At 38.4% G+C, this 27,131-nt stretch overlaps 1 protein-coding gene across 2 annotated transcripts in view; it reads right to left on the minus strand.

Moving 5' to 3' along the window:
* The window catches only part of PPP2R5E (protein phosphatase 2 regulatory subunit B'epsilon), a 71,145-nt gene that overhangs the window by 28,247 nt on the left and 15,767 nt on the right, over positions 1-27,131 (minus strand). For both annotated transcript variants that reach the window (XM_071426253.1, XM_071426254.1), the window contains exon 3: positions 2,393-2,589. In XM_071426253.1, the coding sequence (XP_071282354.1) occupies positions 2,393-2,589 (197 nt within the window). The remainder of the gene's footprint in view (positions 1-2,392; positions 2,590-27,131) is intronic.

Here is a 27,131-nt window from a genome sequence, read left to right on the forward strand (position 1 = left end):
CTGCTATGGGTTCACTCCCACAAATTCAGTATCACAGCACTGCATCCTGCTCCCATGGAGCACAGCCACCAAAGTGGCTTTCCAGCAGCACATGCACCCAAAACACCACTGGTTGTGACAGGCACCATCAGGGGAGCCCAGCTTTCAACTGCTTCCACCTTCACCAAAGCTCAGGTGGCTGTTGCAGGCTGGGGCTTCACCCAAAATCTAAATTACAATTTACAATTATATTTACTTAAAATTTTTCAGGAAATTCTTAAGGAAAAAAAAAATCACATTCACTTCCTTAAATACTTATGCATCTTTTTGCTTTTAAAAAAACAATCAGGTTTGGCCAGTCAGGGGCCACTGGGTAGCCAGACACATGACATGAGAATATTCACAGTCCTCTCCTGCTTCAGTATCCCAGAACTGAAGAGGAAACAGCTTGGGTTCAGCACCACAAATGCAAAGTAGAAGAAAGCAGAATGAAGAAGGGCATGATGCCATGAAAGGAAAAGATGAGAGAACAGATTTCTATCAAAAAGGATCTAAGGTGAAACTGAAATTTCTTAAGCACCATTAGTAAATATCTATGAAATACACTGCAAATATTCAGGCTGTATCTTTATTTCCAATAACTCCTCCATATCATAGATACAGACTCTATTTAAGGAAATTATTCAAAACCATGCCTTTCAAACTCTTTAGGCAATACCTCATTTCCTTAAGTTAAAAACTGTTGTGTGAATCAATACAAGTGACTGCAGGGACAGTAGGAAATTATACCATGGGGGTTTTACTTTACTGTTCAAGATCACACTGTTTCATAGATTATTATTTATGATTCAAATTGAACCTCATAAACAATTACAAATCAAATTCTTCTTGCTTCCTGGGGCCCAAGCTAAGGCAACACTAACCTACAGAGTTTTTATTCAAGAGATTTTGCTGCAGGAAACAACTATAACCAGTGTCAACCCAAGAATACAACCTCAGTAACAGAAATGCTATAAAAATTACCAAATTCTCTGGGGGGGATGAGTTTGGAGGCATCTGCTACGCACAGAAAAAGTCCCCATTTTACTGAAGTCATCTGTGCATCAACATCCTTTCTATGCAAAGGGTGTGATATACTTTGTTCATCACAAGGGGTACACATCAGATGAAACTAACACTTGCAAACCATTTAGATACTACAGTGCAGCACCAGCAGAAAAATTAAGAAGGAAAACAAGTTATTCTGTATTCTGCCTGGTATTTAAATGGTGCATGAGTTCACATTCTGAAGAAATAACACAGCAAGCAGTTCATTCACAAGACTGGTCCAGTGCAGAAAGGGGCAGGAGAGAGTGAGGGAGAAGGGGAAGAATCTGAACTCATAATTACAGGCTTTCTGACAATGCATACACACAAAGAAGCCATATTAAGATTTTTTCATACACCCTTAATTCTCTTTTTTTCCTTCATGATTAACTGCTTGATGGTTCTGTCACAATTTACAGCTATTTTTAAGTACTACAGACAAGCAACACAGCATGTATCTGTGTGTCAGAAAAGAAGCAGGGAGCATACACAATGCAATGCAGAAACTATTCATGTTTTTTCTTCTTACAGCACATAGCCAGTGGATGGATTCCACAATCACACAGTACTGTTAGGAAACTGTCAAGACCAAATCTATATTTAATTAATTGCTTTCTCATTTAGAGAACAGGTTATAAGGGTTCTGTTCAGTAGCACAGAACAAACATTTTAAAGCAGTGATTGATTTTGCCAGTTGCAATGAACATTCTTCACCATAGAGCATCTGGTACTGTTTCCATTTTTACAATGAAAACACTATTATTTAACAATTTATATATACAAGGTATGGCTTTATAGTTGAGCAATCTTACAGCACCTGCAATGAATCCACATAACCCAACCAGGAAATGGACACAACAATCCTGTACAACATTTTTAGCATTTATTATTTTAAAATTATTATCCATGCATACTTTAAGGTATCTGTACCTGAAGCAGACAACCAAGAACTTGGAGTAAGTTCAAAGAAAGATAAGAAACTTGCAAAAATTATTCCATTATTTACACTGGGAGGAGAGGGAAGATAGACTGGAGCAAACACGAGGGACTCTGATTTAATGGCTGCTGGCTTTCTCTATCAGGAAACAATCCAGGTTTCCTTTCATAATTTGTGACACTATAATAACCATAATCTACTTGACTTTCATTAAAATATATAAAATGAATATTTTTGTCTTTGGAGAATTATCCCCAAGCAATGTCTATCAGCAAATCCAAGCCAAAGGCATCATTTAATCCACTTACTCCAGGGTTCAATTTCGCCCACAGGGTGTAACTGGAAGTGCAAGTGAGTTTAAAAGGAGACCATGAGAAAGAAAGAACTCACCATTCTAACTACTTCAGGGTAAGTCTGCTCTGTCAAACAGCCTCTGCTTATTGTAATGTAGTCCACCAGTTCATTAAGAGTGGAGCGCTTGTATTCTTTCATTTTAAGGTCTGAAAGCGTGTCCATGAAGTCAAAAATGACACAGCACTGTTGAAGTTTCTTTAGGAACAGTTCAGGCTGCTCTGAAGATGGAACGTCTATGAAACAAGAAAGGAAATCTTTGTGAGTCTGGCATCTTATTATACAAAACAGGATTTCTTTTTGAAGATCAATTTCAAAGGAAAGCAGCATTCATACAATTCTTGTAAAACAGAGCTCAGATTAACAAATGAACCACTTACAGGAACTGTATTGCTATTGTGTGTTTGAGATCTTGAACATACTGTAGAAGGAATTTAATCATCAACTGCTATGAGGAAAATAAAGTTCACCAAGAAAGTCCAGGCTGAAGCAGAGAATGGAAACACACCAGCACTCAAGACATCATTTTACAATAAACAACTACTTTGACTGGAGGCTGGTTTTTACCATCATTAACTTCAACTCCAAAGGAGGATGAAAGAAGTGTCAAACACATCAAGCTTGATTAATTTGTATTTCTAAAAACACCACGTCATTTATAACCCTGTATGAATATACATGAATACATATATATGAACACACGGCAAGGCCATAATTCCACTAACAAGTTTTGAGTTTCAATCATTATCCCCATATTGACACTTCCCATAGCAAAATCAATTTCACTGAAACACAGTGAGGATTTTTTTTCTGTACTGTGAATACATAACATGCATCAATAGGAACATTTTCACAAAAAATAATATGTGCTTGACCAATAAAGTAAACAGAACTCACTACTTTTGCTCTGTTTTCTTAATTCACAGCAAATGAAAAGACTTAATACAATAATAAAAGAAATGTCAACTTCTTAGTTGTTGGTTACTTTACCACATGCTTCAAAAGAATACAGAGACAGCTTCATTTATCCAATGTTCATGTACACAAGAGGAGGACAGCAATACCAGGAAGTTGTAGAGATGAAATTCACATTTTTACTCTAAAGGTCTGTCCTCAGACTAGGGAGCTTCCTTTCAACTACCTGGTTTTATTTAGGCACCAATGCCTGTTTCAGCAAACCAAAATCCATCGGTTGACCTTCCTGATCTCACTTTAAAAAAAGCTTTAGTAGTAAAGAATTTGTGTTTATTTCTTGAAACCTGGGCTTCTCAAAGGCCAATCTAAGATGGAACTTCTCACTGCTGATACAGAATAAGTCATAGAAAGGAATACCTGGCAAATGCTGGGAGGTGTTAGTAATTGTATGGTACTTTTAAATAGTTTTAAGACTTAAGCACCACACATCTGTTTTGCTTAAACACAGTGCTTCAATTTAATTAAAACCAGTGTTTAAACACTAAAAAGAATAAACATGGAGTGCAGTACAAATAAAGATGCAACAGTTTCTTCAACCTGTTTTTGTTTACAGCACTGAAGTAGTGACAGGATTTAACAGGGAATCTACACGGGAGAAGAATCCTCCAAAAACACCTCTGGAATACTGAGGGTCCCAAAACCAGGCACCCTAAAGCCATTCCACTGGCCAGGTCTCTCTCACACATTCAAACACCTCAGAGGAGGCAGAACTGAAACCCAAGATGAGCCAAGGAGACAGAGAAACTCATTAGCCTTCACCCACAACAAAAAAGATCATTTCTATACATGACCTTTCTAAGGTTACAGCCCTGCAGGACATAAAGGGCCTGGGGAAGCAGAGTTCTGTGACTGCTCTCTTGACTACCTGCATTCAAATAACAGAGATTAATGGACTTCAGAATTCACTGTTATTAACAAGCAGGCAACAGTTAAATGATGAAACATTTCTTCCAAAGACAGCCTTATACACAGGCTGAAAAAAAAGAAAAAAAGTGCAATTGGTTACTTTTCAAAAGCTTTATTTTTAAAACTTACACTCTTTCTTCTTTATTACACCTATAAAGCACCACAGCCCTTGAAAATATTTAAAAGGTATCAATACAATCTACGTTGCTACATGACCATAATGGGGTTTTAGTTGCACTGTTCTACATGACTTTAACATGTTTGTTTTGACCAACAAGGACATTATAGTTAAAGAAAAACAGACTGAAATCAAGTGGAATCCATTAGGATGTAATTCAGCACAAGTTAAAACCAGACTCATATATATGACTCAAGATTACACTCATTTTAAGCAGAGTTCATAATAAAAAAATTTTAAATTACTAAAGCATTAAAATAAGTCATAAAAGTTTGTTTTCTTTTTCTTTCTTAAGTATCTGGAGGTGTGGGAACAAAACAAAAAACATAATTACATTCTTCTCAAGAAAAACCACTCTAAAACCCTTCACGAAATTCATGCCAGTCTGACTACATGAATAGGCCATATGAACCATAGGGGAAAAGCTAAGAAAAACCAAACCACAGCCAAGCAAAAAACCTCCAAACAAACAACAAGAAAACCTCAAAGCCCCACAGAATAAAACCCCACAAACCAATTGTTCTGGTCATATCTGCTTTTCTTTATTAAGCAAGTTGCCACTCACACTAGGGAATACAACTCTAAGAAGTTTCACTCAGTAATTTTTCTCAATGTTCCTGGGAATTTGGGGTGATTTGGGGTGCCTTGGGAACAGGGTAACACCTAATGCCTAATGAGGGTTTCAGTACTTGGAAACATGGGAAGTATATGAGAGTAAATATGCTTGAAAAATTAGGGGGTCCTAAGACAAGAAAAGGGTGGTACAAATAAATAAAATCAGTACTCCATGTTCCCAGCCTTCAGACAGAGACCATGGTATTGGCTGGTTTGAGATTCTGGGATGGAGGGGTCTTTTTCTGGTATTTGGGGCACATACCCTACAGACCCCACAGCAGAACTCCTGAACTCCTTAATGCAGCAGCTTGGAATGAAACACACAGCTCCCTAGAGATGTTCACAGCTGGTTGAGGAAAGACAGCAAACTCTTCTCTTCTCAGCAGATACTCAGAGCTGTCAATGAATTTTACTCCCATGCTAACACACAGCCACACATTTTTTTTAGGTCTCAAAATTTAATAACCTGCAATATTACCATTGTATCTACTTTCACATAAAAGACCAGAAAATTGAGCAACCACTCTAATAAATCTGTGTAAATACACATAACACTTTAATAACCTATAAAATAAAATTAAAGTGACACTATTAAGTAGCATGTGTGATTTATGTCAAATACACAGAGGAGTATACATTTATTAAAACCAAAATTTAAAGCAAGATAAATTTCTGTTTGGGTGACTGTAAGAACTCTCCTCATTTTCAGGTCTTTGCTACAATTTAATTTTCAGGCTTGTCAGTTTTCTCTTCAGGCATTTAAAACTGTTCAGAGCTTTTGAAATACAGTGAGTATTCACAGACTCAAAGGAAATCGGCTTAGTGAAAGCATGTACTAGGACATCTGAATGCTGATTATCAAGACAGAATCAGAGCTTTAAAGTCAAGTTTTCATAAAGTTATCAGAAAAACTGACAGAAAGTGCTATGATATTTTTTTAGACATGGACCAACACTTTTTACGGCAAGGGCTGAAATACTAAAATGGCTAAAGCAATTCTGTTTTTCTCTTAATAGCCTTTTCCCAAAATAATCCTAATCCAACCAGCCCATCCCTTCTCATCAGTCTCTGCCTTCTGCATCCTTTTATCAACTAAAGACATAAAAATCTGATGGCACACTTTTATTGCAAGTCTCTAACAGCCATAAAAACATATTAACGTTTGTACTGCATTCATGTTTTAATTAAAGTAATTTACAAGTAACTCATTTTGGATTATAGGAAACAAACTATGCACCAGAGAAACTGCATCCAGGGAAGTGAGCTCTGCCTCTGCTCTCCCTGGCAAGTGAAAACCAGATGGAGGGAGAACCTGGATCAGTTGCCTCCTGCCCCTAATTTTGCAATGAAGGATACAGTGCTGGGAAGTGAAGAAGTGAAGGTGTAGGGAGGGATTGAGCAGCTCAAAGCAGCATGACAACTGTGAGGAAAAGCCATGGCACTGCAGACACAGGGCAGTAAAAAGCAGAATGAAACAAGACAAAATATGCAGATTACATATGAGGTATTCAGCAGAACTAGAGGATGCTCACACATGCTACCCTTCACCCACATATGCACTATCAGAACATTTCTGAATCATTAAAATCAAAATGCTCTCAGAATAAGTACTGCTTTCAGTATATACATTACCGGTACTCATTAGCTTGAAGATGGCATTTGCATAGAGAATTAGCATCATCTTCTTGTATGATAGTAAAAGCAAACATCACATTAAACACAAAAAATAAAAACACATACTAAAACCAAAGTAAGTCCAAAATAGGGAAGAGAGACTAATAGTAACATTTTTATTCACATTAATTTTAACAACTTCCTTATAAATATTCCAACATCTGAGAACTCTGCATTACCTCCACCTCTAAGATTTCCTCTTTCAATTGAGTTGCAAAATTTCAACTTTTCCTTTGACTTAATAGCAAAATAATTCCTCAACTCTTCTTCAATTTTCATATCTTCCAGTTACTAAGTAAACCCAGCGCAATTCTTTTTCTAGTTAAGCAAGAAAATCTCCTTATGACAAAAAAATCTTCCAAACCCCAAACAGCTCCCACTTTGCTGCCACTCACCAAATCACATTAAATACAACCAAGTACTGCATCAAGACCTACCTGCACAAAGGGGGCAGTGGTGCATAAAACTGCTACAGCTAACCCTCACAAACCACTGTGAAGATTTTATTATGGAAGAAGTTACCTTTCTAGTCTTCATTCCAATAAAACTGGCAAATTTGAATTTGAAAGCCTTTTGGTTTTCTTTGAGAAGCTGACTTCAAGAGAAGGTGACACCCAGCTCAGAGCTTTCCCTAACTTACAGTCCTGGAATACAGAACAACCACGTGTCTATAGGTCACTTTTCACAGCAGAATATTGCTCTTAACATTCCAAGAAGTACAAATGTTTGCCTTCTTTTTCTTACACAAACTTCTTGAGAAAAATAATCACTATCCTGATTGCATTGATTTAATTTTCCTAACTGGCTGTCAATATTATGAATGCTTTGCCAAGTCAGTAATCATTCATTTATAAGAGGTGATTTTCTCAAAGCTGTTTTCCCAACCCATTCTCTAGACTTAATAATTATACAGGCAGGGCAGCAGTTAGGCACTGTGTTCCAAATATGTAAAATCTAACCAGTACAATTATTCACACAGCAGTAAATACAGTGGGACAAACTCAAGCTGACTTTCCTGAGTGAAAACACTCAGAAAGAAAAAGCACAACATTACCATACCATTTCCAGCACATTCAAACTGCACGATTAGAAATGCAACACAGGACATAATCCACCAGCTTCCTGATAATCACTGCCTCTTCAGCTAATCTCTCACAAAATTGAGAATTATTGCCCTGGCCATAAATTTGCCCCGACTCAAAGTGAGTAAATTCTCACCAAGTGGGAGTTTCCTGGGTAGTTCTACAGGGATCCTGGATCCACAAATGCTTCCACTGCTTATAACACCTCCCCAATCATTTCAGAGATATTCAACATATTTACTGGGGTGGGTATTATAAACTCAGTGTAGATCTAACATATCATTTGAGTGCCTTGATGGGGCAGCATTACAAACAACATGGGCTACTCCTTAACAGATGCATTCTTAGTCATATAAACTACCCAAATTTTGTAATGTAGATATAATAATCAAAATTCTGCCTTTACTCACATGTGTGGTACCTCAATAGAATAATACATGGATGAAGGGCTACAAATTTACAATAAAAATAATTTGATAAACCATATTTTTCACAATTATATTTTTACACTTTATGAAGTTTCAGTTGAACCCTTTTGCCTATTTCCACAGCAGGCACAGTGCAGGAAATAATCTAATTTAATTTCTCTTCATTTTCATACAGCTCAATCCAGAGCCACAGCAGTCAAAGTTTCAAGAAAAAGCCTCCTTTGGGCTATGGTTCATTAACCTGTGATCAACACTCGTCCATTCTCACCAATGATGTCTGTGCTGTGAACATCTTTCAACTTGGAAGTGAACCAAGACCACGAGCCTGGTTGTCAAAGCTATTTATGAGCCATAACAAAACATTATTCCATGAATACTGGCTGCAAAAGGTCTGTATTAGTGCAAACTGGCATTGATGATGTGCAGCCCCAAGTGAGCAGAGAGACTCTAAGGGACTTGAGGTTTTACAAGTTTGGGTGCTCTCACTCATCACTGACCTACACAAGGAATCTGTTATGAAACATCTCAGATAATGATATGTAATCAAGGAAATACATGATGGATAGTGAGAATTCCTGAGCAATTAATGGAAGACAAGACTGCCAGGGTATTTTGGTACACCAACTGGTGTTCCACAAAAATAGCCTCACGAGATATTTGGTCTGTACATTATCAGTCCTTATGCTTGGACTGATAATCACCATTCAGAACTGTGCCTCTTCATAATCAGGCAGCAATATCTTTGTTTTTTAGGTAAACTGACAACATTTTCAATATTTCCCCATTAGTTCTTAAACAACTGAGATGAGTTTAATGAAATAACCCCAAGACAGTCAACGTTTACCTATCCTACATGCAAGTCCATTCAAGCCAAAAATGACCCAGGCCAAAGAAGGTAAAAGAGAGGGTAAGGAAAAGGATTCAAATGACAAGATTTCAGAGCAAAATTGATGGGAAAACAGCAAGTCGATGAGTGTACCAAAAAAATTCAGCAGAGATGGAAGAATAGCAAAGAGGCTGTGAATATTATGAAGAAGGGAAGTTAAGGCAGCAAAACAACATAAATTATTAAAAGACCAGGAGAGAGAGAATGAGGTAGAGCAGGAGACTTGGAAGATGGAGGGAAAAAATGTTTGGAGAATGTGTACACAATGAAAGTAGAATATTTCAAAAGGAAAGAAAGTAGCTCCAAGTGGTTAAGCAAAACAAGAAGGAAGGAGTTAGAGGTTAGGGGCCAGATTTGATTCAGCAGCCACATATCTGGAGGTTCTTGACACTCTGACATCTTTAATATATCCAATTACATTACTTGGGGTGAGTTTGCCTAGACATCAAATTAACACTTACATTTTAGCCTTAGGCTGATCAAAGGTTTTGTAGGTTGCTTTTGCTCTCCCCCGCCCCCCCAGTTTTTACTAATATTTCAAAAACAATTACTAGTAATTTCTTTTTTTTTCCAGGAAAGCAAGAAGGCTGGCAAAAATACACATAAATATGATTTCAATTCTCTAAATTGAACACAGGGCATAAAGTTCCAAAAGAAGACAAAAATACTTTGCTGAAACACTGGGAGTTACTGTGGCCAGTTTCTTGGACTGACTCAAGTTTCTTTTACACTGGCTCAGAAAGCTCATGCCAGTTGTTTTGAGTAGGTTTTTACTGAATTGCACTTTCAAAGTACAAGCTACTCTTCACTCAGCAAAGTCACTGAGTTGGCTGAACAGCCACCAGAAAAACCTGGTGCCAATGCCTGTCCTGCCACTTGAAAACACTGACCTGAGGTGGTCAAGAAGTTATCAGGACACCTTTGACACACACTTTCTGCCCTATACCATCAGCATTACATATGAAACACTGAATTGGTACTTTTCAAAGTCTTCTCCAAGAACAGGGGAAAAAGCACAATGGATTGAAAATGTTCTTTATTAAAAGAAAAAAAGCATAAAAAAATCCCCACTGTTTCTTTTCTAAATACTACATGTATATAAACATAAGCATCTTTTCAGTTTGGTTTGTTTCTTAGATGGTTTATTGCTTCTGGTTTTTTTCCTGGCATTAACCTCTTAATTTAGCCAGATGTATTAAAAAAACCAAACCTGGGAGACAGCCTTAAAACACAATAAACTCAGCTCATGCTTTTCAACTCCCTGAGCTGTTAGAATATTCTCAGTGTAAGAATCAAAATACCCACAAAGTCAGAAGATCTCTCAAATTTTAGCACCATGCTTGGTTACAAACACAAGACTGACTCTTCATGGGAAATCCCTGCAGCTGGTGAGGCTCCAGGATTAGTCACTAAGTGTTATTCCTTCCACCTTTGCTCAGCTCTAGCTGGTAATGTCTCCAGTGCAGAGCCCTCCACCAGCTCCTTTCAGCCCTTACCAGGAGGAGCTGCACACCAGAATTAAAGTTTTTCTGTAGACATTTGAATAGCAAAAGCTATAGGTAGAGCATAATGTAAAGTAAACTGAACTTACCTATGTGCTCAACTCTTCTACCCTAAATCACATCCCAAAGAGCAGAGACAGGAACACCACATAAACAAAGTCACCTCATTTTCCAAAGGATTTCTCAAACATCCAATATAGAGCAAGCTGCATAATGGCAGCTTAATGCTCCATGGAAATCACACTTTCCTTTAGAATCTCTAACTGTTCTTCAAGGTGTTTTTTAGTGTATTTTTAACTGCCTAGCTGGTCTCTAGGACCTGCCATCCTACATCCATTCTAAAGTTCTTAGTGGAGCACTGGAATCCAAAACATCAATAGAAACAACAAGCCTCAGCTCATTACTTCAACTTGGTCATGCTATGCTCAAATCTCCTTTATCTCATATTTGTGTTCTGTTAATTTTAGAGAATGATGGATTGCATTGCAGCTTCAGCTTTATCTTGCTACAATGTGTACAATTTTTTTTCCATTGTAAATTAATGGCAATATTATGACAAGACCAACAATTTATAATGAACAGGACCTTGTTTCCAGGTTTCTTAGATGGCAAAAAATTTAAAATGTTTACAACTTCCAGGACACTAAGAAACAAAGATTTGCAAAAACCCCATGATGGCCTCCTGACCTAAGACAGAAGAATCCTTAAGAGGATTATTGTCTTTCTTTTGATAAGATTCTTACCAGATCACATTTTTTTTCTTCATGACATGAGAGGCCTGTGCTCTGTAATGATCATTAAATATAAGAACACAAACACGTCACAGCAATCTTACAGTTAACTTCCACCCTAAATGCAGTCACAAGGCAGTCCAGGATTTGCATTGCAATTCATTTCTTCAGTGCATTAAGTACATAATGAAATAATGATAAAATTATACATCTGTACATGCTTTCCTGTAAGAATGCAAAAATTGTATCTTGCTTAGTAAGTGCTCTGAAACTGCCATCTGTCCAAATAAAATATGCAATATTCATTTTGTTTCAACTACAGAGCTGCTCTATGAAATTTATACAGAAATGCCTAGACACTTGCAAAAAAGCTTGAACCAAGAGCACAGGAAACCCAACTCATAACTCTTATCCAAGCAGGCTCAGAGCAAGTGCCAGAATTGCTGCTTTGCTTGATACTGACCCACTAATTTATCCCAGAGGTTACAGGAATTCATTCTCGAGTGAAACAAATAATTATGTGAGAGCTGTTCGACATACATAACCCACTGTCTAAGAGCTCAGGCTTATATTTTAAAATATTCACATTTATTAGCTTAAATAATATACATACATATAAAATATACATTTCTATAACCCTGTTTATACATTGAGAAGAGTTTAATTGAACCCTGAAAACATGATTTCCATTCTCTTCTCATTTGGCAGTATAAATTTAGTCAGCAACATATTCTACTTTATGCTAATTTACCACAATAGTCTCCCAACATATTCCAGTAATGTGCTACACAACCCAACTGTTTGCTCTCTCACTCCCTCCACAGAGGGGACAAATGTGTTTAATGGAGTAAAGATTTTATGGAACTGCACATCATTAAAGTACTCTGTTTGTGTAAGAAAAGAACCCAGTATTTGATAAACATACCCCAAAATTATGACAAAAGATGCAGAAACAAGCTGGGAAATCACTAAGTCCCCAAATGGACACCGTGAAAGCTCAACTTCTTACACATTCTTGTCTCCTGTTTCTCTCTCTTCTCCTTCTTAAGAATAAGAGATATTCTTATCTCCTCCTTTTCTGTATAAGCTCCAGCGTGACACAACAACAAAATCATGGGGTTTAGCCTTCATTATTCATTTAGGTATTTTTTAATTCTAGTTTCAGCCTACTGAGATGTCCAAGATGAGAATCAACAAGCTGGACTCAACATTATGCCAAAAGCCAGCTGGGGTTGCAGGGATGCTCCACCTGCAGCAGCAAATCCCTGGGGGACAGCAGCCCCCGTGTTTGCTGAGCACAAGAACAAAAGCCCTGCTACATCCCAGCCACGGCCAGCACAGGAAAACTCGAAGGCACAGCCTGATGTGCAGGCTGGGATAACAGCTCCTGGGCAGCTGAGAAGCTCCACAGCATTGCTCAGAAGATGCAGGGTGAGTGAGGCCCATGCAGTGTCCCTGCCTGGAAGGCGGCTCCCACTCCCTGCAGGGCGTGCAGGGCTCGGGCTCCATGGGCAGCCCCAGACACGGTCACCTGTGAGCCTCACACGCTGGTATTCAACACCTTGTGACAATAACTCAAATAACTCAGAGGGAACACCCTTCTTCATACTGCCAAGCCCAGTGCATATGTCTAAATGACAGAAAATAAATATATAAATCGACTTTATTTTGCTTTTGCAATTGCTGTAGAGCTCTCTCAGATTTCCTGGTGCACAGGAACACATTGCCATTCTATACCACTTCTACAGCAACTTTTTGATCTTCAGATTATTCAGGATCTGGAACAACTCAGCAATAGAAGGGAAAAACATGACATTTATATAATACTCATCTATAACCTGTCAAGTTAATATGTGCTATGGGGTATTTTATGTTATTATGTATTATCATTATATATGTCTAAGTAAAAATAACAGCTATTCCTTTAGAAATAGCATCTTGTCCATCACAGAATGGCTCAGCTCAGTTTCAAAGCTATGTAAATGAGAGTCATTTACTAGTAATTATCCACCTTTAGAGTCTATTGCTCTGTTATACCTAAACCAGGTATTTTAGCTAAAACTTGCGAAATTGACTGACATAGACTATTAGGCCACTTTTCTCTCTTTTGAACAGAAACTTTTTATTCTGCTTCTTGAACCCAAAATGGGATAGGCATTTTATCTCCCTAACATGGTTCTAGAGAGCAAAGACCTAATTTCAGAATATTTATAATTGTCTGAAGAACAACCTTTATCATAACCTCGCACTAGCATGATGCACATGGACCTTTTTGCACAAGATCTTTACCTTTCACCTTTTCAAAAACACTGAAGAAAACAATCCTGGGTGTTTTAGGCAGAACATTCTCTACCTGCTTGTGTGCAAATCTATCATAGGGGATCCTGTCCCTCATAAATGCTGTCTGCTCCTGGACAAATATATCTGATGACCACTGGGCCTTGGCACCTGAACTTCTATAGAAATTGTTTAAACACTCTGCAATATCAGCCTACAACAGCACATTGCTGTTAAAAATAAATATTTGACCCATAACAAATTAGAAGTTTTGTATTACATTCTTAAGAACAAGTCTGAGAAAATTAGAAACTTTACAGACAGGGCTATGCCATGCAAGTACATATACAGAATGAAAGGTATAGCTCTGCTGGGCTTAGAGTCACTTTGCAAAGCCTTCTTAGTTTAGACTGTTACAAATATTAACCAGACATAACAGTTTAGGCATTAAATATAATTAAAACACTTCCTCTGTGGTTACCAAACAATAGCCTTCATCATCAACTGCTACCCTCTCTACCTCTTCCAAGCTACTCATTAGTTCAGCTGCCTCTCTGTTGAAGATGATAAACTGAAATTAGATTTCCAGCAGCATTTATCCCCAGCTGTGCTGTGGTCACAAACTTCATCTTGAAGGTGGTACCCTGGCCAAACTGAAGTCAAGGAGTGTTACTCTGGTTCATTACAACTGTGATTACACCTTTGCTCTAACTGGCAGAAAGCTCATTGCTTACAAATGAATAATAAAAAAAAAAAAAATTAAAAAAAAGGAAGAGCAATCACATCAGTTATGTATTCCACAACAAATTAATGGAGAAAAACTCAGCAGGAAAAGTGTGTGCTCTGCAGGTTTATACAAAGATAGGTAACTCTAAAAGTGAGGTGATCCAAATACACTACTGGTGAATTAGCATAACATTCTGCAAGCATTTTTACAGAGCTTTTGCAGGTACAGATCAGCAAACATGCTTTGTATCTGTCCAAAAGAACACACAGATCACACCTTCCCTGGCTCGCACTTTTCAGAAAGCAGCCAGCTCACTACTACAACACTAGTAAGAAATCTTTAACTTACACCCTTTGTATTTAAAGATAGGACTTCAAGTGCATCCCTCATGCCTTCTCTTTCTTCCATGAAGTATCAAATTCACTAATACATTATTAAATGCTGAGTGAAGCCAGCCATTCACAATAAAATTGAGTATTTTAAGTAATTGCCTCCCCTGGACTGAGATTTATCAAGAGAAGGCAGACAGCATCCTAGGTTCTCTTTACACTCAGGCTGTACCAGTGGGCACATACACAGATGGCCCTTTCCCAATCCAATATCTAATATGCAGCCAAAGTAGGTCAGTGGGCAACAAAAGAGTTTTTAACTATACTAATCCAGCAGCTTCAGTATCCTATAAAAACAACAGGGCAGGACCATCAAAGCTGCTGTGGTCCCAGGACTAAGTTGTAACTGTAGAGGCTAGAAAGCAAAATCCCAGCCCATCCAGCTCTCCTCCCTGTACCCCACATGGTGGTTAATTATTTAGTCTCAGAGATGCCAGCAGTAGCCAACTAATTGCCTTCAAGCAAATCAGCTGAAGCATCAGTGGTGTGTGACTTACTCCTGCCTCTGACTGAGGCATTAATGTATCAATCCTGAACAGAAAAGCTAACAATCTAGCGAGCTGTACACCCACACCTCTGGTTCCTGTCATTTTCAGAGGATGCTACAGCTTGTTTCATTTTCATATCAATGCCAGCCTTATGCTCTTGTCAAATGGAACTATGAGCCCAGCTCAGGAACTCCTGTGGCAGCAGAGGCCTGCTGGTTTCAGGCTCTAATTTGGCACTGCTTTTTGCCATTCCTCTGGCCTGCTCCTACCTTTGCCTGCTCATGGAATTCCTCACAGCCCTGTACTACTCCTTTCTGAAGGGTGCCTCTTTCTCTTGTTTCTCTCCTCCAAGCCAGCCCCCAGCTCCTCCAAATGCCATCTATTTTTACCCAGGCGCTGCCGTCTCATCCGGATGCTGCTAATTGGCCCCTTAGTCACAACTGGAAAAGTAACCTGGCTGAGTAACTCCTTCTGAGCTGCTCACATTCATTCAGACAGGGAAGCTTCCAGTAAATTTGGAATTTGGTTTCTAAGATTTTACAGCAGTGTCACACTTTTTTTTTTTTTTTAAATAATAGCCTTACCGCACAAGATGTTTAAAGTTCAAAATCCTTAAGCAAGCACCATATAAAACAACAGAGAGAACTGCAGCACTAGGAATCAACTTTACCCTGCCTATTCACCAGGGGTTTTTTCCCCCCACATATTACCAACACCAAAGTGTAAACTTGCAAGGGTTACTCAAAAGAAATTACAAAAAAACCATGTAAATTTAGATTTTTGAAGACTGAAACAAGCAAAGACAATACACACATAAAAGCAGCCCATTCTGAGGAGGGTGCTTTTCCACACAGACTTCTTTCTTATGCATGTGACACAGCCCAGCTGGCTACACAGCTAAAAAATGATGTTTCAGACATCTGAGTGAACCCTCCTTGTTTCCCAATCACTTTGCTAATGAAAAGTTGAAACATCTTGGAATTTCCTCCCAACTATTCTGCTTCTGTATAGTTATCAACCAAATTGGTACAAACAGGAAAAACAGACCATGAGAAAGACTAGTTAGGCAGCTTTTACTAGGAAAACACTGGGAAAAACAAATAACTAAATTATCTTAATGCATCCTAAATTATTTGACAGCCTTTGTAATACTTCATTATTCCACTAAAAAGCCAAATTTAAATGCTTGGTATTTAAAAGACATTACTTTAGAAATATAGTACATCATTAGAAAATTACCATTTTATTAAGAGAACCTGACTCATTTTTACTAATAGAGACTGAAATAATTTAATATTAATATAACTAATTCCTTCTAGAAATTCTGATGTTACCACAGACAAATACATCATGTGTTTTTGACAACATGAATGCAACTCTCAGATACCCTGAATATCATCTGTAGTAACTAAAAGCAGAGTTTTGACAGGTAAGTGATTCTGGATTCAGTTCAATACTGGCAGGATTAATCCTATTTCCTAGGACCAAAGAGAAAGCCTGTTCCACCTTGTGAAGACAGCTCAGGCTGCCAAGAGTAAAGGGAAGGACCTTCAGCTGTGGATCAGTAAGAAACAGCCCTTTAAAAAACTGATGTTTTGGAGCACACAGCATCCAGTAAAACGATGGAACAATTTTTCCATGCTGTACTCAAGAGAACTTAAAATCATTTATTCTGCAAATGAGAAACTGAATGCTTCTATGATGGTTTGTTTTGCTGAGAAAGGAACTCCTTTTCACATGAAATGAAGGCTAAAACAATCTGCTTTAAATGTGATTTTGCTGAAAAGAAAGAACACATACAACAGACTGCAAAATCCTTGCCCAGCAAACCACCACCACCATTAGCTGGCACATCCCTACTTCCCACTCTCACATGAGTGTGGTTTGGCTGGGGTTGTTTCTCTTTCTGAAGGAACAGTTCCATATGGCTGTGCACAGCCCTGGTCCTGACTGAGGGTTGAGTTAATTACAGAATGGGTGTGCACATCTCTTGGGGTTCAAACACACGTAGGTACCTCAAACCCATGAGGAATCCCATGACACAGCACTGGGAGGGACAGCCAGTGCCTGCAGAGAGCAGAGGGAGAGCAAGACCCTACAGGACACACAGAGCCCATCACAAGAGCACCAGGCAACCTGGGCCCTAGAACTCAGCTCAAGAGCATCCCTCTCACTCCTCCTCCAACTCCCAAACCTTATGATTGTTCACCCAAAATGCTGGAAAAAATGTTTGGGAGTTTCTAGCTGTGGATATGGTCACCCCCAGTTACATACTCCAGCTCTCCAAGAAATGGTTCAAGTAGTTTTTGCCCAGGTAAAGAAAGGCCTGATGATTTTCTCATCATTTTACAGGAGACCCCTCTCACCCAATCTCTGAGGCAGACCTCTCTCACTGCACACAGCCTTACCTGGGCACCCAGGCTGCCCTGGCCTAATGCAGGGTTTCAATCAGGATTCAGCAAGGCAGAGGAAATTTAAAAGGCTGTTTGTGTAATGAAGAGGAAAATGACAGGTTCTTCTGCTTTGGGCACTACTCTTCCCACTGTGAGATAATCCTTCCTTGAAGCACCTGCACCACTTTAGGGCACTGATGGGGCAAGTATTTACTCTTGGCCCTGCCTTCAACAGCTCAGATACTTGAGAAAAAAATCAAATTATTCCAAAATTCAACCAATTGGTAGACAGTTGTAAGCTCACACATAGACATTTTGATTAAATAATAAGTAAGTAAAGCAAACAAAATTGTATTGTTATACAGTAGGGTATTATTGTACAGGATTTTACCTGTTCAGGAATAAAATCTTATTATCATTTCTGCACATCCTCACTATCTCCAAGAAACAGCCCATCAAGTAAGCCATGAACTTTCTTCTGTTTGCAGTGTTACACAGTGCTCAGACTCCAAAAGGCAGAGGGGAAGGAAGGTGGCTGAGCTCTCCCAGCAGTTTGCCAGCAGCAGCAGCACTCAGCCCCTCTCAGGTGCAGAACAGAGGCTGGAGCAGAGCTCCCTGCCCTGCCCCTGACACAGCTCCTCCCATACAACAGGTCTGGCCAGTTCCTCTCTGCTCCCCATGCTGGGACTGAGCAACAGCTTCCCTCCCTGCCTTCTGCCCCTTCCCTGATCATCCCACCTTTTCCTTGGCACCCCCTCACAAGCTGACTTGAACCCTGAAATGATAACAATCATTGGTCATTTTGTGGCTTTCGGCTTCCTGACCCCTTAAAGCAAACAAAAAACAATCGACAACAAAAAACAGGAAGTTTATTTTCTCCTTGTAAGGAATGAACTCTTTGAAATCTGTAGGAAGAAGTAGTTTAGAACTATTTGAAAATGTTTAGGGGGGACAAAAGAAAAACAAAACCACAGCAAATGTCTTATTTACAGTACTTGAAACTCCTAATGTTTTCTTGATGTCCATGGGGGAGAATACACAGGAGGTGTATGAAATTCCCCCTAGACTGCTATTTTTAAACTAAGCTACTTTTTTATTATGCCTAATAAGCAATGCTGATGTCCTTTCTTAAACCAAACTGAAACACAGTATTTCATTCCTATGAAAAATAATTAAGAAAACACATTACTGGTATAAAAACTTCTGGATTTATAACTTTCACATAAAAACTTTGAAAACTCTAGTTCAAGTTTATTTTTGTAAGTAAATTTTACCTTTATTCTGAGCAAAATTCTCTGCCTCCAACTGGAGGAGAACCAACTCAGGCCCTGGCATGCTCAACAACAACTTCAGCAAAAAGATGGGAAAAAATAAACTGAAAATCTCTCTTTTGGATTAGAATACAAATACAGTCCCTCTTAACATCCTTCAACACAATGATCAGCCCTTGTTTTATTAAAATGTTACCACAAAACACAGCAGCCAGAGTAACATAAACATTAACACTCATCTTCCTTCACCTTTCAAATACTGAACCTGATTCAGCAATCCTTAATCAGGCAAAGTGCTAATATAATCAAATCAGAATTATTTCTGAGCATCACAAAAACTGGTCTAAATTCTGAAATGCAGGAAAAACTGTTACAATGTGGGGACTGGTCCTACACCTCTTCAGATTTGGGCCTCTCCAGCCTAGGAGAACTCTGCAGCTAGGATCAGGTTATATGTTGATTTGATTTCCACCCACTGTCTCAAAGCTCTAAAAACCAGAAACAAAAGTATCATTTTAAAAAAGTAAGGATCAGCTTTCCTCTGACACCACTACTTTGCTACAGCAAGCAAAGACAAAATATTCTTAAATGGTATCAGCTGCTAAAATAGTCAACTTAAGCTATAAACCAAACCAAAAAGCATCCTACTTGAAACTTAGAGCCCAAAACATAAACTACTAGAAAAAGCAAATAAAACAACACCCCACCAAAAAGGAAACCCTAACACTTTATCCCTTGTTTATTCATGAAAATTTCAGTCAAAACTGTATTTCAGAAAATACACCTTTTAACTATATAAGAAACTATCATAAAAATTTCTTATTTTTACAGACCTCTCCAAATTGAAGAGCATTACCTTCATAACATCCACAAGATGAGTATTTCCACAAGATGAATGTGAAATTTCCCTCAAAAAAGCACTCCAAGTAACCTCCCTCCTTTTAACCTGAGTGTTTACTGAAGGTATGTTTAGAAGTCCAGCACTAGCCTACAGTCTAATTCACTTGTCTAACGAGTGAATTATATTCATAACTGGATGGTGATTAACACTAAACAGCCCAACACTCACACAAACAGCACAGCAAATCATTCTTTTCAAGCTGCCAATCGCTGAGGTCAAAACATTCATGCTTTTAAGTCAAATTACAATCAACTTCCTCCCCCACCCATTCTATTATTTCTTATTCATGCATTGACAAGAGCATGGAAGCCACTTGACAAAAAATCATGGGTCTCTTGGAAGAACCTACACTATTTAAAGATCAAACTATTTAAAAACCAAAAGAGGGAAAGGACTTCTTGATTTTTAAAAATAAAACAAAGAAAGCAGAGGGGAAAAAAAACCAAAACCAACCAAACAAAACCCAATCAAATTTAGTTTCCCCATTGATTTGTTTTAGATACTTCCTTGTATTCTCTCATCATTTCATCCTTTATAGTGTTCAGCTATAAGAGATCCAACCTTTAGGATCAAGCCAAACATTTGTTTTCTACTCCACTTTTTTTTTCAGAAGTTTTCCTGACTAATATAGCAACACTTTGAATTACAAGCAATTCACAGGGTTCAGTTCTGGTCTCTGAGGAAATGTCAGGTTTAGAAAAGAATTAAGAGGAAATTTTAAAAATACTGCTTTTCACTTCTACTGGAATTCATGCTAGAGCCCCTCTTTACCTTCCCAAACTACATTAACATAATCAAGTATTTTCCAACAAGATATTATCAACCTCCTTGAAATACCACTTCTGACAGCAGCAACAGCACAGGGAAGACAACACTGGGAAGGACTGGGAAGAGCTGGAGTTTTTGCTTGCAGCAAAGCTGCTGCCACAGGTTTCTGCTTACCCAGCCTGGATCCTCAGCAAAGCTGTGACGAGGGAGCCACGGCCATGGGCTGGCACAGGAGCTGGCTCCTCACTCAGCTCCTGCCTGCTCCAACTTCTCTCCAGCTTTCCTGGATAAACCCACGCCGGGCAGTCCTTTCATCATCTGCATAATCCCAGCCTCTCTGATTGCTGCACTGCAACACCAGTGCCCCAGTGAGTTTTCTTTCCTGAATGATGGCCACGTAGAACATGACCAGGGGTGTGCCAAACAAGATGATTAAGCAGCAAAATACGACGAGGCATGAGTTATATTATTATTAATGTTCCTATCTAGCACTAGCCACAGAGATGAGGGGTTTGTGCAGCCAATAGCAGCTGTGCACAAAGCAAGCTCCTCCACTCTGACTCGCTTTCAAAATAAGAGCAACTATTTCTTTTGAGCAATTTTACTCTTTGGTTGCTTTGACACTGAGCTGTATTTCAGCAGTTTATAAACTGCTTCCTTTTTCAAACTGTACTTTGACAGCGTTGGAGGAAACAAAAAGGCAGTCTCAAATTACAAGCCTTTATTTTCAGAGAACATGAGCATAACCATTTTTCAACAAGATATATTGAATAGCAATTCACTGATATAAACATTTCATACATTTAAGAATAGATAAGCTATATATCAAATCTCCATAAATTTCAGATTCATCGGCACACTGTTTCATGCTTCCAAACTTATTAAAAAATAAACCAAAAAGCAAGTTTTAAGGAGTTTGGATAAAGTAATAAAATATTCAGGAAACCTTATTTAACCTTATTTTGCTTTCCTTTTTTTTTTTTTTATCTATTAATATGTAACACATGACAATAAATTACTGCATGCTCCAATACCAAAATAATAGAATAAACACTCAAAGCCCACACAGATGAATTTTTTGATGCCATAAAAGATCACTTCACCATGTAGGGATGTGCTGCTCAATATTCTGTAAGACAAAGCATTTGCTACTGAGCTCCTTCCAGCTGACAATGAGCATCTCCAATGCATGGGGTATCAGCCCTGTCCTCAGCTGTAAACAAAAGAGGGGAGAAAGGGCAGGCAAAGATAGCTGTGCTCAGTCAGGAAGTGAGAAAATAGAAGAGCTTAAGCAGGATCCCAGTTTAAAATTATTTTAACACTATGGCCTTTCTTTAACCTGGTGAGCCTTGCTAAAATGTGCTAAGGACAGGAAAAAGATACGGTGAAGCCACAAAATGGACTATGGATTTCAGTTAAAAAAATTTTTAAAACCCTAAGAGTACGCTACCCTTAAGAAAAAAAATTAATTATTTTTGTATAATAAAATCGGGAATTACTGTATTGTATTAAAACCAAGAATAATTAATTTTAAAATTTTATTCCTAAAGAAAAATAGAATCTGATTGAAAAGCAAAAGACTTCATGCTCAAAATGAACCCACAAAGCAACACTGCTCCAGTCTGGATACTTGAGTTTCACTAGGCACTTCATCACCTCTAATCAAGACTTTTTAAAATGTTTGTGATAGTCTCATTTTTGAATGAGAAAAGAAAAACAGAAATAATTCAATCAGATTTGTTTCTATTAAAATAAAATTAGAGCAATTTTTCCGTTACTTAGCTGTAATAAAAGCAGTGAATCTTAAAGAGTTAGCATAATGTTGTATGGAATTTTTATCTTGTTTTTCCTCAAAGCTGACAATATTTTTTTTTAAAAGACTGTCATTTTTATGCTGTATTACTCACAAGATACCAATGTAAAAGAATGCTGAGAAATAAAGAGAGTCAGATTAAAAGCATCCATTAATTCTCAATGCTCAACTGGAGACATCCTGATTTCTCTGGATGTTTACTTAGCACTGTGTGATACTCAGGACTAGCTCCCACCAAGTTCACTTGCACTTTGAGTCATCCTCCATTCTGTAAATCACCCCCTCCTGTCTCAGGCTGAGCAGCAGAAACAGTACAGGAGCAGCTCTCAACAAGGAGCAGAGATTCACCCAAGATACAAAGAGCAGAGGCTAATTCCTCCAAGGGAACGTCCCACTAGTCCAACTCATGAAAGCCTCACTTTTCTTCCCAAACTCCTTGCTGCTTTTCCATCAACTTGGACAGCTTCACAAGAGGGAGAAGCTGGGGTCTTAGAGCTGCAGATTTAGGAGACTGCAAGCTGGAAGAGGCTACCAAAGCAGGGAATTTAATCTAAATGAAAACAGTCCCTAAGATATCCTACAGAAGCAACCCTCCACGAATTAATCTGGCAACATGTGCTCAACTACAACTTCTCAAATCAAGAGTCATGACTTTTAGGAAACTCACAGAGAATTTATCATCCATTTAAAGAGCTCCTGCCAGCACAGACTTTTCCTCACTATTAAAACCACGTGGATCCTGCTTTTGCTGACAGCATCGGTTCTTCTATTTAACCAGTATTTCCTCCCCATAAGACACTATGACCATATCTGCTCATGAGCCTTTTAATAAACTATTCAAAATTATTTTTTAATTGTATTGCAGAAGGCATTTTCTCTGGGCCTTCCATCATTTAACGGGTCTACATCTCTCCTATCCTCCTACAGCTCCTGCAAGTTTGGCCATGATGCATCCTCATATTGATCTGACCAGAGCCCCAGCCAGGTCTAAGGATGCCTCCATCACACCTCAGAGGAAACAAATCCCCCCTCAGCTGCTCCGTGAGGATGACACACACCTACACATTGGTTAATAACAGATGCTAAAATGTCTGGTCATGCTTAATTATGATAACCCTATCTAGCTGTTACACACAGAGTAATCTGTCCCAGAATTCAGCCACTTTTGGGCTGGTGTTCACAGACGAGGCAAAAAGCTGACCTGGGGCACAAACACCAGCCCTGACAAATAGCACGGGACCACTAGGAGAGTTCTAAAGCACCATTTCGAAATACACTTTTATAAACTCTGAAAAACACCCCTAAAATTTAAGAAATTGTATATAGCAATTTTAGTCATATTACTGTATAGTGTAGTAGCAAAAAAAAAAAAAATCCAACAACCAAGAACATGTTTATGAAAACTGAAAACTGATTTCTCTCAAAAGCAGAACTAGCAGGCAAGATAAATCAACACAGACCCTCTGAAAAGTCTCTTGTCATTTTCTTTGCCTTACTTTAAAAGTGAATAATATCTTTTTTCTTTCCTGTAATTTTGACAAAGTCTCCTAGGTTTTGGTTAAATCTGCCTACAATAAAATGATCATTTCTAGAATAAGTAGGCCATGGAAAACTCCATTTTCCATTTAGATTCAAACAAGAGATTGTCACTCATTTGAATATTTTGTGGCTCAACGTGAACTTTGAGTGCAACATGCTGAAAAGATAATGTTTTCCCCTGGTTTCTATAGCACCTGCTAGAATCTTCAGGCACACAAAATCAAACCTATTCCAAAGGTACAAAACATTAATCACCTCTTTTGATATTTTGCAGGTTAAGTATCAAACGTGCTCTACTGGAAACGTTTTGTTACCCACACGTGTGCAAACCTCTGCTTCAGAAGCAAAACTATCTCCCTTGAAGTTAACTATTTAATAACCTGGTCCAGAGATCCTCTCATCTACTCTCCCCATGGGACAGGTCATAAAAGAAACCCCACTTAGAAGTTAATTAGAAGTTCATCCTCCCTGTTAAATCAACTATCCTGGTCCTGAGCAGTGGATTCCTTAGGTCTTTTCTCAGGCTGCACAACACCTTCACACTACTTTTATCTCCCCTCTCCATCCCTAAAAGAGAAAATAACAAACAATGCTGGGATACTTCATCTCATGTGTCCTGCACAGCATCTCACAGGTCAGAAATGAAATGGCTAAAGAGTCTTTAAACTCTGGCTCAGCAACAAGAAACCATGGCAGCTCCCAGGACTATCCAGCCTCAGGGATGGATGATGCTCATGCAGGGATGAAGAAAACTTCCCCTCTTGGATCATGCATGAGGCTCTACACGCACCCAGCAGAAAGCCAAGCCCAGTCCCACCACCTCAGTAATGATGCTTATGGTTCTTAGGGAGCTCCCAAAGGCTGCAGCACAAAGGAAACCCTTAAGGTAAATCTTCATGGTGTTATGGCTTACAAAAATGGTAATAGTAACACTGAGCTTTCTGAAAACTTCAGAAAATAACACTCCATAGCTTTCAGCTTAACTTACATAATCATGCTCAGAAACAGTATTGTTCCCTTTGAAAATGAAGTTCAAAATGTTGCATAAACTGACATAACATAAAAAAAAAAATTAAGACAGGTAGGAAGAGAAAAGGGCTTGGGTTTGGATTTCTTCTGCCCTCCCATCAAGATTAGCAAAATATTTGTAGCTGAACTCTTTTTTTGTATTCAACATGAACAGCAGATCACATCCACACAGTAAGTACCTTTTTAAACTGCAAGTCCATTGTCATATTTGGCCCACTAATTCTTCCAGTCATTAAATGTCTCTTTTTTTAGGCAAACCTACTAAACAGCTCCCTAATATTTTCAAGTAGTTTTGGTCCAGGTAGCATCTGCCAACCTCTGAGCTACATTTAGCATCCTCCCACAGTTGAAGCCTAACAGACTTCTCTATTGAGACTTAAATCAGCAGCCTCTTTGTCTCCATGCAACTGCTCTTTTACTGAAAATGGTATGGCAGCACAGAGAGCACAACACGAATTTAAGCAGTGAAGCTGGGAGAAAACTTCTTGTTGTCTGAAGGGGGGGAAAAAATAAGAGTGAAATCCCATTTACTTCCTCACTGGAAAAAATAAAATGCAGGCCCTCCCTCCCTGCAGCCATATGGATGCCATCACTGTGGCAAAAGAGACATTTCAGTGGTCAGAATCACTCACTGCCCATCCCTCCCAAGGAATGGATCAGATGGAATAATTATAAAGGGTCTGTACCAGACAAGGCCATGTTTTACATGGTAGCTTTTTTTTCTATCAAGGAAATCTCTACTCATGTAAAGAAGCTTCCTTGCAATTTACATCTCCGCAGGATTGGCCTAAATTTTACAAGTACAGTATACTCAAATTCCACACTAACTTTTTTCTTATGTTTAATATTAGAAGCATGTGGTTTTTCGCAGTATTATGCATGTTGTTGTAAGAACAAATATTAAGACTGATGAACCAGATTTACTTAACATTGCTGATCATCTTGCTTCTTCTAAAATATGAAACCAGGAGTATTTGTGTTAAACACCAACTACTTAAAACAAAACAAACTAAATGCTTGTGGACTTTGAACCCAGGCCTGCTATGCACTGTGCCTTCATTAACAAAAGACTGTGCTGTGCAAACCTGCCATTTGACATGATCATTATCCTCATTCCCCAAACACCTTATAAAATCAGATTATTTATCACTAGGTGAAATGACAAATCCATCATCCCCTAACAAACGATACCTAATGTCTTTATTAGACAAACACAGACACCTGACCTTTGACAGCTTGTTTTATTTAAGGATTTAAAAAAAGGAGGGCTTTTTTTCCCAGGAGTTTTTCTCCTTCCATTTCTCTGAGGAAGCAATCCCACAGAAGCACTCTGTGCAATCCTTAGCAAAGCCAGCATCCCAAAGTGTTAAAGCCACCCTAAACAATCCCAGGACAAGCTCATTTCTCCCAGCACAGACTTCTTGACACGTGTGTGGAAGCACACACCTTCTCCTTGAAGCCAAGGTTAAATGTGTTCACATTAATGCATCCACTCACTCCCAAGTGGTCAGTGCTAAAAAATGCACTCTGGTTTCTGCCTTAGTCATGCACACAAAGGTAAACATTTTGAAGTTCAATTCAACTTCACACAAGAAAAATAAAACAGAAAATAAATCAATTCCTTTTCCTTATCACTGTAGGAGATGCTTAATATTGGCCAAGTGGGAAATTTCATCTTTAATTTTATCTTATTTCTAGAGATGAAATACTACAAAGCCTCTTTGTTACTTATTATTTGTTTATTCCATAGGCATGAAAATATGGGTAGTGGGGTTTTTTTCTAGTAATTTATTTTATCTGATATTTGCCAAAATCTATCAATCTGACCTCAGAAGTAAATTTAATCTTCCCAAACTTTATAACCTTAGATACCATCTATCACACTATATTCCCCCCAATTCCAAAGATTTAGTTCTGTAGGAGATAAAGTGGATTAAAGACATATTGAGGATTATAGATTATGCAGTTAGAACAAACACAGGCGAGTATTTCAAATAGCTGACCCTACAGAAAGGAATCACATTCTGTTCTCAAGATGATATACAAAAATAGAAAGCACATTCCACTAGGAAAATATTTACTTAATAATTTATCATTTAAGAACTACTACTGTACAAATGAAAGTACAAAAGACAGCATATTGAAATCCATGTGAAGATACATATGTAGTGATTACAACACATCTTCAGTTTCAATTGTGATTGGC

This window comes from Agelaius tricolor, unplaced genomic scaffold (genome assembly GCF_023055355.1).
Source record: "Agelaius tricolor isolate 1412-34295 unplaced genomic scaffold, bAgeTri1.0.p SCAF_5, whole genome shotgun sequence".
Classification (NCBI taxonomy): domain Eukaryota; kingdom Metazoa; phylum Chordata; class Aves; order Passeriformes; family Icteridae; genus Agelaius; species Agelaius tricolor.